This window comes from Thunnus thynnus, chromosome 8 (genome assembly GCF_963924715.1).
Source record: "Thunnus thynnus chromosome 8, fThuThy2.1, whole genome shotgun sequence".
Taxonomy (NCBI): domain Eukaryota; kingdom Metazoa; phylum Chordata; class Actinopteri; order Scombriformes; family Scombridae; genus Thunnus; species Thunnus thynnus.
The window spans coordinates 22,904,651-22,920,180 of NC_089524.1; the positions used below are offsets into that span (position 1 = coordinate 22,904,651).

A 15,530-nucleotide genomic window follows, 5' to 3' on the forward strand; every position below is an offset into this window, starting at 1 on the left:
CTCTGTAGAGCAGTGTCTATGGTTTTTGCACCTCTGAACTCCTAAATACTAGTTTGACTATGCGATGAATCACCTAGATCTTTTCTTTCTTGTGATCTCCAAAATCAAAGTCAGTTGGGCCTGCTCAGCATTTTTATTAATGTCAGAAAGCCTCTAAGGTAACAAGTCCCCTCACTGTTGGGGTCAAGCATTCAGGCCTGTACTGGTTTTTCCTTTAATTTGTCACCCGTCTGTATTTTGCTTATTATTCCTGCACTTCACTGTGCAGAATGACGTATGTTCAGAGTCTGACACTAGAAAGCTATTTGCACATTCATCTGTTGAAGGGGGAAAGTTTCTTGCACATTGAGAATGGACTTTTCAGTGAAGCATTTTCACATATCTAAAATCATGTCTAGCTTCACTTCCCTATAAAGAGTGGGAAAATGAGAGTATAAGCAAAACTTTCATAATAAAATTTGTTTGGGAAATTATTACATCTTTTTACTAGAAATTCCTGAGTGATTCATTTTCACATTAATTTTTTTAACTTAAAAGTGATAGACCTTAAACTCCCACCCTCGTTGTAAAGAGTTGGCTGTGGCCACCCGTGAAGAGGAATTACCATCAGTCACCAACATTTTCAGATGAGCCACTGAAAGATGTGTCATCACCCACCTGAATGCACCAACATCAGACTGTGAAATTGCAGCATTCGACATTCAGAGGTATCTGCCCTGCAATGCTGCCCTGTTAATTTAATAATTCATTTTACTTAGTTGGAGTATGCAGCAATGGTAAAATGCACAAAGCACTGACACCGCCCACTCGTTGGTTTTGGTTAAGAGAAAAAATGTCAGAATGCACTTTGACACATAGATGGTCCACCTCTGCGTCAGCAAAGCTATTTCTATCTGTAAGATGGGAACACTGATGATGTTTGAAATTATGTCATAGAGTGTATGTGTGTATAAGGTTTGTGTGTGTGTGGGTAATACTTTAACATTTTGTGTTACCGTGGGGTTGAAACATGGCGGTCTAAATGAGGCTGTAGTGGTTAACAGCTGCAGAACAAATAGTTCACCTGCAGAGAACATGTGTAACATTTTTCATCGGGTCCACTTGCAAATCAGTTGATATGTTGCAAACAATCATTTAGATGAAGAACAGTTTTTTCCCCCCAGTAACCTGTCAGGAAATGTATAATAACAATGCTGTATTTTTCAGTCCACTCCTTTAGTGTACATTTAGGATTTGTAGACATTGCATGTATGTTTAATCTGTTGCCTAGGAGGCATTTTAAAGTTGTGTGTTACATCACCTGAAACTACATGACATTGCGAGCCCCACGTTTACTTCACTCTCATTATGAGTGTGTCAGGATCAAAATGACTTGCATGACATGTCATTCATCACAACGTAGGGCCATAAATCAAGGATTAGTTTTGGTTTCTGAACTTTGTGAGTGATTAATTTCAACCAAGAGGGTCCAGTGTCGAGTATAGTGAGTACAGAGTGAGTACAGGTACAGTGTCAGCTGCCACATTGGGGAGGTTGCAAAAGAGTCGAAGAGAAGTTGCCCAAGTATAAAGTGTAAGTGTTGTATCTGTGTTTAGATATGGAAATAAAGACAGTATCCCATCATGATTAGATTCATTATCTTCTTTCAAGGTCAAAAATGCTGGACCTTTATATTGGCTCTTCGAAAAAACTTGTTATTATTGAAAAAATGTTTTATTATAGCATTTTTATTTCTCATTTGCATTAGTCTCATTGCCAGCTTGTCAGTCATTGTGTAAAGCACTTTGAATTGCACTTATCTGTGCAAAAGGTGCTATACAAATAAAGTTTGATTGATTGATTCAACTCTGCATGCATGCTCTATAATGCAAAGTGTAGGGTGTGATAATTAGTATTAGTGCTGGTCATTGATTTTACATTTTTATTCAATTTCATTTTAGAAGCCAGCATTTTCACTGAAAAGTTACCTAATACCTACAGTAAGAGGACAATTCAAGGAAGCAGTGGAAGGTGGCAGCCTAGAGATGAGTCTGACTTACTGACATGCATCTATGCTCACCTATTTCAGTTTTTTTTCAACGGGGACGACACTGGATCAGTGCCATGGCTTCACACTGTAAATCTGCTAAATAAGGAACACGATGCCAAGTGGTTATTGCTCAGGGCAATGCAGCCCTCAGGGAGTCTGTCTGAATGGACCTTTTTCACAGCAGACATGTTGACCTGTCAAAGCAGGAAAAGCACAGGTGTAAATAATAACACTAACAATGGCTCCATTCCATTAATTGTCCCAGTGAGTCATGTCAGTGAGCAAGTCCAAAACCAGAGCGCTGGAACTGGCTTCACCTAAATGCAATGCAGCCATCATTGATGTTATTAATTCCGCCTGTGCTTGTCCTGCTCTGACAGGCCAGAAAGTCAAAATGTGATTTTATTATTACATACAGTAGCAAAACAAGATAAGTTGGGGTCAAACTCACATGTTGTCTTGGGTTTAGTGTGTCTATGAAAACAGGTTAGTCTGTGTCTAAGCAAACACTTTAAGATCCCCTCTGGAAATGTTTAAAGATATATATGAAATACTCTATTTTGAATAATAATTTGTGTCTGACATGTTTTTTTCCACAAAAAATAGTTCAGTTATCTTGTTAAAATCCTTTAAATTAAATCTACACCTTTTTCCTTCATTAATTCCCAGAATCTATAAATATGAAAATATATTTAATTTCAGAAGTTTAACTGTTGAACACAAGACGTCTCCTACTTACTGAAAAGTCAATTCTCACTGTTTGTGTACCGAAAGCTTCAAGTTTCAACATCACACTTGTGTAAGTTGAATATTGGACCAGCATTGGCTTCCAAACTATTTATGATGTCACAAATCATGCTCGTAGGCCCGCCCCTTAAAACTGGATTTTCAGTGATCACAGAGAAACTTTCCACTTTCAGCAGATGAATGTGAAAACAACTTTCTGGTGTCAAACAACTCTGTATATATCATCCTGCACAGTGAAGCTCAAATATTCAATTGTCAGAACAAGAAGAAAATCAAATATTTGAGTGGAGGGGGACTTTAAGTACTGGATATGGGATTGGCATGTTATTTTATGGTTTCATATTGTATTTATTATAGGACAATATGTAGCAGGGTGATTCTCTGAGACGGGGCCTTTTGGGTCATACCATTTTTGAAAAAAATTGGATTAGGTAAACCTCAGGCATGAAATCTCAATCTTTACAGGTATTTCTTTCCCACTAAAAGCTTGGACCCTGTATGAATGTTATTTGAAAAGATATTCTTGTAGAAACTTAATAATCAGATGTCCCTTGTTTAAGATGACTTATTCTAAGTACAATTTTAATTTTAAAATACTTACCATTTGACTGCCAAAGCGGGTCATGAGAACTTCATCTAACATTGGCCTTCATATTTTATCAAAAATATCTATTAACATTAGGATTTAATTAAACTTTCATATGTTTTTGATTATCCTGTAAATTGTATGCACAGTTCAGCAAACATTAACCTCATATTTCTTATCATCAAAACATTAATAAAGTCAGCATGACAGGGTTGAAAATGATAACAGGGTTGAAGGGACGATCAATACTTCAATATGGTATGGATTTATTTACCTGAAAATTAAAAATTAATTCTGTGACATTCAGTAAAAAAGAAATTGAGTTTAATTAAAGTTGACAGAGGGCAACAATCAGATTTTTCAACTGCCATATGAAAAACACATGAAACAAAAAAACATTTTATGTATTTTAATTAAAATTCAACATTAAATCAAAAACATCAAGCATAAATTCATCACAGACATCAATGGAATAGATCTGTCCATATGGTCAGCAGTAAAAAAAAAAATCCCTATAAAATGTACAACATAGGCTACTGTGAAGAAAGCTACATACTATTGTTTAGTACATAACATCGAACTCTAAAAACGTGACTGTAAAGTGTTGATTTACACATCCTTTATTCAGAAAGCCTGGCCCACACTTCTTTTTGAATTTCCATATGTCAAGATGTCACAGGCTTAGAGGCAAGATGAGCTCAAGCACATCATCAGACAGATACCATAACGCATCCTCACAAATAGGCCAAAGTAACCTATTTGGTCCGACTCGGTGCATGCATTTAACTTGAACATGGGTTTCATCCATGGCAAGGATTATTCCTGGATACAAATCTTTATCATATATGAGCACAAACCACTGTCCTAGCAGCTCTGGGTCTTCTTAATGGATTTATGTCTGCCTGTGTGACACAGCAGCTGGCTTCTCATGGTTGCTGGAACTGCTGGTAGGTTTGATGGCATCCTCTCAAGTGCCCGCTCAACAGCTTCACCTTCAACAAAGAGCAACTTGATAGATGTATTGGTCTCAAAAAGGGCCTTGAAGAACTCATGTGCATCTTGGATGTTGGCTTATTAGCATGTCAGCGGTCCTCTTCAAGACTACTCCAACACCATCTGGTGCTCTCTTACGATGGCTGACCTCAAAAAAATTTAAATTCCCTGCCTTGATGCCTCTTTTCTCCAGCTCTGTGCTAAAAAGTATCACAGAAACCTCTGTGTATGTTGCCTGCACATAATCCAATACAGGGTTCAGATGCTCCCATATAGCTGCTGGGCTTTTGTGCTTTGATGGGGATATCGTGCCGAAGCAGGTCGGTTCCTGGTTACCACCCACATAAACAACCCCTGTGTGTAGTGTTGCCTGCTGGTGAGGTGATCCAAAGTGCACTGCTTGGATTTCAGAACTCTATTTGCAGGTAAAGTTCTCAGAAAAATCTATGTGAATCAAGCATTCATCAGTGGCTATGCTCTTCCTCAGCTCATGGTAGCAGCCTAATATTGAAGAAATGCATCTTGAACTTGCTCAGGAGTGTGTGGAACTGCTCAGCAAGTTGCTCGTGGGTGCCCTCCACTATTTGTTTAACAAATATCTTTACTCTTGGCCCCTCCTGATCAGTCATTTTTTTCCTTTCTCTCTTTTCTTCTTTGCAGTTTTTACACGGTATCACAGCCCACAATTTTAGTAAGTCTCTCAAGATTTGACGTCAATAAGTTTCAGCTGACTCAGCTCAGATGTCTCACCATCATGTATGAGATCATCAGATTGTTCTCTGCTAGAAATTCGGTGTGAAAGTTTCTCATTATGTCTACAAGGAACTATTTATGCATCTCTACTTCGTTTCCTGTAATGATTGTTATGACATAATCTCTTGTAAAGAGGGTATTTACGTTGTTTTTAAATAGATGTATCTGCACACTTGTTGACAGTCTGTTAAAGTTGCTCAGGGTTTTGCTCTTCAAAAAGTTCCTGCGTTTCTTTGAAAACCCCAATGCACGTTCTGATCATCTCTGCAGCTTATACTTTTTGACAGTCTTTAACTCTTTCATTTCTGATATTCTGGTATTTTCTCTTGATGTAATAAGGGCTTCATGGAGTAGTAAAGTTTTTTTCTTTCACAGTACCATTCTTGATTCAGTTCACAGGCCTTGGATCTTGGAGATTCATTATGTTTTGCTGATTGTTGGAGCCTCTTTTTTGTACTTTTCTTTAAATCTCTCCTTTCTGTGTGCATGTTGAGTTGTGCTATTTCTTTGTACAGTTTATATCTTGCTCTTTGGGATTCTTTCTTTCCCTACAAATGTTGCCTAAAACAAAACCAGGCAATAAATAATTACAAAAACTGCAGCCAAGCATAAGCATATTGATTATCAGGACTTTGTGGAGGGGTGTTGATAGTGCTCAATGCTTACTTTTTCTTCTGTCGTTTTAAGCGTTCTTCCACATCTTGCGCTTATGTTGTTTAGCTCTGTCATTCAGATCCCTGATGTTCTTTTCCCCTGCAACATTTAAGGTTTTTAAATGATTTATGAACACATAGTTATATCACAGTTTTTGTGTGCAACATGCCTATACAGGCAATGCTGTATAAGAAGATATAATAATCTAGCTTGATGAAACATTTGAGATAAATTGGTATTGGTAGAGGGGTACAGTAGGCAGTATTTTTTTCCCTAGGATGGCGAAGTCAGGTCATGCCTCTGATTGGCTCTGACCCTAACAAACGACGACAACGAGTAGGCTACCAGCCAATCGGAGGCAGAGTGAGGGAGAGTAGGGCGGGTCATTCTGTCGCCATCCTGACCAAAAATAAATAAATAAATAAATAAAAAAATACAATAAAATCTGCCACCTGTAGACAGGCGCGACAGTTCCCGTACCTGCCGTCCCCCGCCCTCGAGAACCCTACCGGCAGGTTGGGGCACCTTAGTAACCTACAAGTGCAGCTCTTTGTTGAGAAGAGAAAAGAAGACATTAAAACGTTTCTCTTCAACAAAGATGTTAACGAAGGTAAGTCAGCAGCACCTCAGCTACCGGGGTTTCCAGGAAAAAAACCCACAAAACAGTAGAAAACATCTTTTCAAACGTTCGTGCTCCAACACGACAACATTAGTTTGGAAACTTTGTCCCCTTCACACGTTGAAGTTCAGTATATCTTACTGTGACATAATTACAACAACACTATGTTTTTACACCAGCAAGCTAATGGAGTTAGTACTGTGAAGTACTTGATGTTAAGCAGTTAAACTTTCAAAACTATGAAGATTTATTGTCATTACACTGAAAACTGGGTAAAAAAAGAGTGTCAAGGGGGAAAAGACAAATGTACTGAATGTATCATCTTAGCAGAAATTATTTGAGGGAATTAAACCAGTAATTTATAGGCACCTGTAGACTACAACACAGGTGACAGCTGGATGTCTGAACTGTGGTAATGTAGCTAGATGTTAACAGACAAGAGCAACATCAGCAACCTGTAAACTTAAGTCTCACTGCTGCAATAATTAAACTCCTTTGGCCTAATTCTAGAAAATTAATTAAAGAATTTTAGGGCACAGTTTTCTATTTCAAGGGCACAAATGCATTGCAAATACATTCATAGACTCACATAACTCATTCTTGTGAACAAATAATAGCACCTGTCAGACTCTGTGCACTCCCATTGATGAAATGAAAATGAAGGAATGGGAATTTATTGGAATATTTATGTGCAAATGTGTCCGTCATGGAAAAAAATGTAATTTTTTCTCATATTAGCCCTGTGTCTTAATTATAAAGGATCGGCTAATGTGCACTTTTTATTACCTGTGTTTAATATTCATAATCACAGCAACTGGTAAATTATGGCATTCCTGGCCATAAACAAAAACAGTGTTATATCAGAAAAACACCTACTCAGAAGTCAACTCCTGTCTTGTTCCTGTTGGCACCAGTTATTTCTTTGAGTTTGTCTTTGAGCCAGCAGCAGTGCCACCATCAGCACTGCCAGGCTTCAAGCCAGCAACCTGCTGAGCCTGAGGTGCTGCTGACTAAAAAATACACTGAAGGAAACAACAGATGTCAACTGGTAGAAGAGCATTAGCTACTCTTTCTGTAACCTCATCCAATAGTTTTACTTTTGGTATCTTTGAGGTTATACTGTCACATCCTTTGAATTGCTGAAGCGTATAAGCCTTTAGGCTGTCAGAGGCTACACAGCTGTAGGTATTGGCCTGTTCTTCTTCTGTTTTTTTGGTTTTATGGCGGGTGGCAACCAGCGTTAAGGTGCATTACTGCCACCCACTAGTTTGGAGTGTGAACTGAAGTTATCTGCCCCCTTAAACCATCAAACACAAATACCTTTTTACAAAAAAAACTAAATTTGACTGAATGCTAAATTATTTTGATCAGCCCAGTTTCTCTCAGATATTGGAATAGACTCTCTAACCCGGTGGTAAATACATTTTTCAGATTCGGTTCTCCCACTCCAGGCCTCCTGATTTCCTTCTTTAATGTTTCTCATTCTCAAGAGTATTTTTGGCAGTGAAAACTGACATGCTCCACTGATTCCTCTGTTTGACAGTGCTCACATGATCCTGAGGGGGAATGTTTGCCTATTAAGTGCAGTGTTTTATTTAGTCTGGTGTGTCTTACCCTCAGCCTTGATAAGATGTTCTCCTCCTTGGTGCTCCTTTTAGCTGACCTCACTCGCTGTTCTGCATAAAGATGTTGTCCTGTGTTTGCTTTGCTGTATCACAACTGTGCTGCCACTCTTTAATGATCCTTCTTTTCATTATTTGCTTCATATTTACTGAGTGAATGTCCATGACCTCCTTGTGTTTCAGTGCCTGTTTTGCTAATGCGTCCACAATTAAATTCCCCTCTGTGAATTGTTATCCACATAAATATGATCACAATATTCATATTTTTAAATCTGCACAGAGTTTCATATATCTCATTAACTATATCCTGCCTGCTGTGAGATGTAAATGACTGCAGTGACATTAATGCAGAACACCAATCTGTACACAGAATAACCTCTTTAACTTGTAACTCTTCTGTCCACTATAATGCTGTTGCAATTGCAACTGTGTAATCTGAAAAATGATCTTATTTTCTTCTTTTAACAGAAGCTTGTGAGGCTGGTAAACTAAATGCAAATCATGTGTTCCCTGTATTAGGATCCTTGGATCCATCTGCATATACTAGTACTGGCCTTTGAATTGGGGCACAGCTTTTATCTTTTCTGTTTGGAGAGCAAACAACATGATTTTATCATCAGTTCTCTGTTATGTAGAAAGAGAGGAGTGATTATTAGATCTTTGTGAGTCATGCAGGTTTTCAGGTCTATAAGAAAAAAAACCCATAAAATCTTGTTCATAATGCTTTGATTACATTTTTTATTTTTCATTTTTCTTGATATTAAATATATTCAACACAATATCACCCCCAAGCTGATTGCTAATAGTGATAGATTCAAACACTGTGGCCACAGCATGGGGGACGATGACTGCTTCCGCCCACACAGGAAAACCAAAGAAATGCATCATCCAACTTCATTGTTTCCATTTGGACGGAGGCCGTAACCTACAGCTTGTTTAAGCAAATTAAACTCAGTCATAGGTGGTCACATAATATCTTCCTTTTCATCCACAAGCTTCTTTTTTAATCTTTTATCCTGAGCAACCTATTTTTCAACTGAATTTTACTCAAGACTACAACTGCTGGTTTACAGATGTACGACAGCACCGAATAACGTTTATTCATCAACAACATACAAACTGACATTTGACACTTATAATTCATACAGCACAGTCATACAGTATATGTTAAATGACATGTTTTTGCTGCTTGGAGTGATTAGATGATTAGTATATCTCGAAAGAAGCCACAGTTGCAACTTTGACATGCTCAAGAAAGTACACACCGAAGAGCTGACGCAGCGTCAGGGTTCAGTCTTTGTGGCATGCTGTGAACTTCTCTCTACGTGGTCACTCATGATCAAGCAGTGCTGTGTAAGTTTGGTGTCAAGGGTTAGAGGGCTCTACACCCGTGTTGCCTGCTTGTTCAGACCACATCCTTAGCGCATGCTGCATTCACGTTCTGTATTTTTCTTTTTTCAAAATTACATGCATATATGGATTCTACTCTATTATTAATTCAACTTTTTATGGACGATATGTTTACCAATTTTACTTCGACAGGTGATGTGGCTGTAGTGTGAATGATCCTCCAACAAAGAGCTGTCAATGTGTGTTGTGACACAAAAAGTGGAAATTGTGGAGGTAACCACGCACTTGAATGGTGCTTTTCTAACTGCAATATGCACCATGTGCCATTGATTCACAAAAGTAGAGCTCTTAAAGTTACATGATCATCAGGAATATTTCAGCAGTAAAGAGCAATGAAGAATTTGTTTCTCTGTCTCCCTATTTGTCAACCAAACAACTGTGCAGTGGACACACGTTTCTATATAAGACAGTCAGTCAGACATGTATTGTCTTGGTGGGGTATAGGTTTTGTCTCCTCTTGAGGTGATTTTGTGAGGCGGAGCGGAGCAAGACAGGGACAATATCCCTGGGACCTGCTGCTCCTCTTCCTCATCTGATACAGCTCTCGTAGCAATGGGCTTCAGAAGCGGAGCTCCAGGATGAGATGAATGCATTGGCAGGAAATTTTGGGGAAGGACAAGGGGAGTGAGGAGACCAGAACTTGTGCTACTGGATGAGTTTGGAAATGAATAGCCTCTCATGGTATGGAGAGCATATGCAGGTATGAAAACAGGGTGATGCAGGTGGTGGCCAGATGCAACAGATGGGTCTCTACCCCTCCAGTAGTAGTCCCTTTGCAGGGACGGGTGGTGGGCGCTAATGCCTGTGATGGGCTGTGTGCTGCTGGGGACATGGGGTTGCAGTTGGTTGCTCTGGTGAGCAGTGTAGGCTGCAGGGTTGAGCAGGCCAAAGTGAACCTTGATGGCCATTAATTCAGCATTAAGCCTGGTATTTTCTTCTTTCAGGGTCATGAGATGGGTCTCCAACATGTAGTCATTCATCCTCCTCTTTTCCCGTGACCGCTTGGCTGCCTCATTGTTCTTACGACGTTTCTCCCAGTAGAGGCCATCCTTCTTCTCTTCAGGTATGAACTCCCTTTTACGTCGGGGTCCCTTCTGTATCAGTACATTTTCCACATGTAAAACATGGCTGTCTTGGCCTCCGTGACAAGGCAAGGACTGGGACTCCATGGTAGATTAAAAACCTGGTAAAAAACCAACAGAGACCTGAAATCAAGACAAAAAAAGAGTTTAGTCATGTGCGGGAGGTTGAGTGATACTGGTACTTCCTTGTATGGAAGGAATTTTTTTCACTGAAAGAACTGTAGTATTTCTGAAGTGTCTTTTACATGTATCAGTGTGCTCCAAAGTCCACAGCTGTGGACCTATTGGGGAAATATGAAAAGTTAACAATAGGTGATTTTCATATCAAGAGGTTGTTTCATTATAAGAACCGCAAAGAACTGAGTGGGTGTTGAATGTCAATTTTAAATGTAATTGTGTTTGCTCAGATTATTAAAAACTCTATTAAACTGCACATTATGGAAGTATATTAAACAGTATTTACCTTGACTTGTGCTATGTTCTCTAGTAAATATACTTTGATCCACTTATAGGTTAGTTGTAGCCCTGTAAAATCTGTCCATCTCTTGTCATTCTAGCACATAAGCAGCGGCAAGTAAGGCTACTCATATATTGTTTTTTTTTCCTATGAGAAGCTGCAGAGACTAATACAGCACACTCAGTTGCTCCTAACTCTGTCTAGCACCTACAGAACCCAAACCCCCTCTTCATGACCTAATCTCACCACCTACCTGTTGGTTCGACCACATGAGAAAATGTGATGGGAAAGATTAAATAGACAATAAAGAACGTGGACTTGTGTGTTTGCTGATAAATATGTGGCCATATGCATTTACATAAAACAAAAGCTGCAATAGCTACTTCACTGATCTGCACCATGGCTTGGTTAATCTAAGGTTAGTCAGGCTGTAGGTTTACTGTTGACATTTGAAATATAAAGTTAACTCCAAATGATAGAGATACCTCTCTGTTACTGTTTTTACAAAGTAAACAAAAAGTAAAAATGAAAGACATCTCTTGGTATTGCAGAATTGCATTTGGCACATGTTTTTCTGTGGCCAGAAAGTTTCTCTTTTAAACAGCATTTAGTTCAGTTGGGTGGGGGAGGTGATTAACTGAGCTTTTCATGTTGAAATCACCATCTTTTCAACATCAGCGCGGATTTAAAGAAAGCATTCATTCTTTAGTTCAGTTTGATTTGTGTTTCTCACTTTATCTCCCCCATCTGCATCTTTGATTGACTTGTCCACCTAGTCACCACTTCCCCTTCTCCATCTCTTTCATCTGCTTGCCTCACTTCATTCTTGCTCACTGTGGGGAAGGAGAGGCAAGCCAGCGAGAGTTTGTCCGTTTCTTTGTATAAGGCAGAGGTCAAAGAACAAACAGGAAGATATGTTGAATAAACAATTGTGACGGGAATGCTGGCAGCTTTTATTAAATTATCTTTCACTCGCGTGGGTTTGTGGGTGGTTTCAATGAAAGCTGTGCAAGTAGGATGAACATAGTGTTGAAACCACAGCCAGCCCCCTCTACGTGCAATCATACGCAGGAACACACACAGGTTTACACACACACTGAGCTTACACACGCGCCTTTTAACTCAATGATGTTTCCCTCACACCTTATTCTTGCAAACAAGATAGTAACTGATAAGTTCATTTCTAATTAGATGTCACAAGTGTTTTATTCTAGCAGTTGCATTTGACACTTTGAGCTTTGAGCTGCAAAATAAGCTCAGAATTTCACACATGACACTTAGGGAACTTGACTCTCAGCACAAACCATAACTTCACAGTTGATTACCTCAAAAATTATCATGCAGCGTCCTGTTTAGTTGTGAGTTCTCATTTTTATTTCTGTCATTCACACTAAGAGCAACTTCTCTGTATATTCACTGACCTTACAGTCATATTTTGATGTGCCAGTCACAGTGAGCCAGGAGCATCAAAAGTAAAGTTTCAAAGAGGCCATGCATCCTCTGTGTGGTGGTGAGAACACACACCAGGTTAAAAATATTCAAGCCTGTGCCCAGCAAGAATGTAAACCCTAAAGCCCATATTGTGTTGGTAAATGTGTGTGAGAACATGCACACCTGCATACTTGTGTGTAACACAAAGACAGGGCGTTGTGTACTCTGTGCAAACAAACCCCAAAAAAGCAACAGCAGGAAGAGAGAACACAATAATCATACAGGGAGACACTGAGAAAGAGAAAATAAAAAAAGAGATGGTTCCTGAGTGAAATCTCTCATGAGGCCAAGCTTGCTCACTACTCTGCTGCACATTTGCACCTGTTTCTTATTGACTAATTATAGCCAGCCTGCTTTTTAGTAAGGAACTATCAAACTTCTTCTTTTGGTGTCTATCCGTTTTCTCATACTCCAACATCTGTTGTTGTGTCGCTGGGCGTCATGCCAGTCATTTTCAAAATATCTACCCATAGGAGGAAAAAAATTGGCTAGTCTTTATTCTGTGGTTTTCCACCTCGGTGTTCATGTCTCTTGTAAACTGCCATCAGGGAAATTAGAGTGAATGAATGCTCTCTTGAGGGAATAAAGTATTTGCCACAGTTCTTAGCTTGAATTGCCCGTTAACGCATAAATTCCTTGAAGGGCAGTGCTAAAAACTCATAGGATCAGGCCCTCACTTACTCCTTGTATATTGTAAACGGAAAGCAACATAAGAAACATAACATTCACCTTTTTTAAATTACTGACTCTACACGGAAATGTAACTATTTCAAATATTCTCAAACTCTATACAGAGTATAAGCAATCAGTGTTATGGTGTAATAAGGGATAAATAGTCAATATCTTTGTTTACACACAGAATAGATATGAGGCTTTACTTGAATTCCAAGTAGGTCTAATTCTCAGGTCAAATGAGATTTATTTACACTAGTGTAGAACAAGAGCTTAAGTTTCTTTCAGTTTGACACATATGAGTGACTGCTGCACCCAACACAATGATAGTTATTTCTCATGTGGTGTTTGTAGCTCATCACAGTCTCAGACTTCCTACATGTTTGTTGTGCAATCTGGACCAAATAAATAATGCAAAAATATTTCCCTTTGACAATTCACACTGGGTGACCAAAAGAATAGAAACACCAGTACGATGCAGGGTAATATGAAAGCCTGGAAATAAAATACCACCTTATTTAAAATGTTCTTATATCTCTTAATATGTTGATTCAACTCTACTTTTGTGTGGGACGCTGATGTATCGAAAGGTGTTTCTGTTCACCTCACAGACGTATATGCAGGACAGAAAGAAACAGCTCACAATACACCACAATCCAAAACAACACCACAATCAAAAGCTCTGACAGTGACAGAAGCTCAACGTATAAACTTTACAAAGGATTTATTGCAGCACAGTTACATTACAGTGATCAAGTGTACTTTTATTATCACACACTAAAAATGTATACTAATCAATTTTAATTCTACAATTTAAATGACAAACTTTTGTCTCTAGGCCATAAAAAATATCCAATTACTATCTTATTTTTGGATAATCAAGGTATACATTAATTTCCATATGATTTAGATAATCTGAGCTCATGTGCCATATGTAATTCAGAACAATCAATGATTTAAAGGCCATTAGAATCACACTTTCTCATCTTAATTCCTCTCACATCACAAATATTTACAACTTTAGTAAAATGACCAGATAACAAAATAACCTTTCAGGCTTCCATATTGCAAATAAATATGAGATAAATTTGATTATATGTATATAAAACACAAACCACTGAAGAGTTTAGTAAATTTAGTTACCTCTTTGGCAAAATTATAAAAATAATTATGATTATTTTACTGCAAGAAGACTTAAACTCTATTGTTTAAGTCAACTGTTTTGACTTAAAAAATAGAAACACATCGTGTGCAAAACTGTCTACGCTATCTTGCAGATAAGATACAATGCAGTAACACTTCCTCTTCCTCAAACAATCCTTACAAGATAATTTACATTTTTAGGTATGTCTGACTAGAATGATATTTTTAATCACATATATAAAATACGAACATTTAAAAAGCACGGTTACTTATTCCTGTATTTTGGCAAAATAAGTTAATTAGAATTCCAAAGTTTACTGAGTTTGCGATCTATATCAAAGCATGCAGCACTATGTTATGACTTGATGAGCACGAGTTAATAGTAGCGTATGTGTAAAACCATCTCTTCTTTGGTCACTAACACTTTAACCATTTCCTCCCCTGTGTCCATTTTCTGTTAGCATGCACAGTCCAAACCACTTTAGATGTGAAAATTAGCTCATGGCCTTACCTTCGACTGTTGTGTGTGCAAAAGTCCACTGCTGCTGAGGTGCCAACGATCTAATTCACAGATATCTCATCCTCATCCGGTACTTAAACAACTTGGTGGCAATGTACTGAACCCTCCTTTGAGTCTGAGTCATGTGATTGACTGCTTACTACATAAGCAGAGGGGGGTCCATAATGTCTTGCTGCTTTGAGCCCTACCCTCTCACCTTTGTGTATCTTTGCTTTCGTCTGACTCTTTGTGTTGCTTTCCTGTCTTTAATTCTGACTGTCCACCTCTACTGTCATATGAAAACTGTTTGACTGCTCCCCCTTGATCTTGATGGTGTTGTGGTGTTGGTGGCTTGCCCAGACAGTGGTCTCCCCTGTATAAAGCTGCTAGCAAGATATATCTGGTGTATTGTATACTGAAATTACACTGGAATTTGCATTTAAGTCCTTACACAGCATTATTTAATTCTTCAAGCAAATCCCTGCAATGTGTTATTGTCTTTGCATCGTTTTTCTGTGTTGTTTGCTGCACTTTAGCTGCATTATTGAACTACATGTTTCATCCAAAGAGATATTTTACATTTTAGGCACTTGAAGTTTTTTTCTGTATGAGTGTTAAATAAATCTTTGGCACCTCAGATTCTCAGAAAAAAGAGAAGTGTCTGGTTTTTGAAGTTGAGACTATGTGTCTGCCCATTTAATATCCTCACACTGATCTGCTTTTTGCAGGTAAATATTGGACCACTTGTGATATTGTACATTATATTAGGACAC

At 38.4% G+C, this 15,530-nt stretch overlaps 2 protein-coding genes across 2 annotated transcripts in view; one reads left to right on the forward strand and one right to left on the reverse strand.

Annotated features, from left to right (window-relative positions):
* The first annotated feature begins 6,019 nt into the window (after positions 1 to 6,019).
* The window catches only part of atp8b3 (ATPase phospholipid transporting 8B3), a 39,460-nt gene continuing 29,949 nt past the window's right edge, over positions 6,020 to 15,530 (forward strand). Inside the window, exons 1-2 of the mRNA XM_067597252.1 lie at positions 6,020 to 6,372; positions 10,358 to 10,476. The gene's annotated coding sequence lies outside the window, so the exon portion shown is untranslated. The remainder of the gene's footprint in view (positions 6,373 to 10,357; positions 10,477 to 15,530) is intronic.
* Positions 8,733 to 15,117, reverse strand: nfil3-4 (nuclear factor, interleukin 3 regulated, member 4). Its single transcript, XM_067597255.1, has 2 exons — positions 14,770 to 15,117; positions 8,733 to 10,618 (listed from the first exon to the last, which is right to left on the reverse strand). Exon 2 carries the CDS (start codon positions 10,580 to 10,582, stop codon positions 9,824 to 9,826), a length of 759 nt encoding a protein of 252 aa, XP_067453356.1. The 5' UTR covers positions 10,583 to 10,618; positions 14,770 to 15,117; the 3' UTR covers positions 8,733 to 9,823.

Coding starts and splice junctions, on each gene's coding strand:
- nfil3-4 (XM_067597255.1), bottom strand. CDS start 10,582: ATGGAGTCCCAGTCCTTGCCTTGTCACGGAGGCCAAGACAGCCATGTT.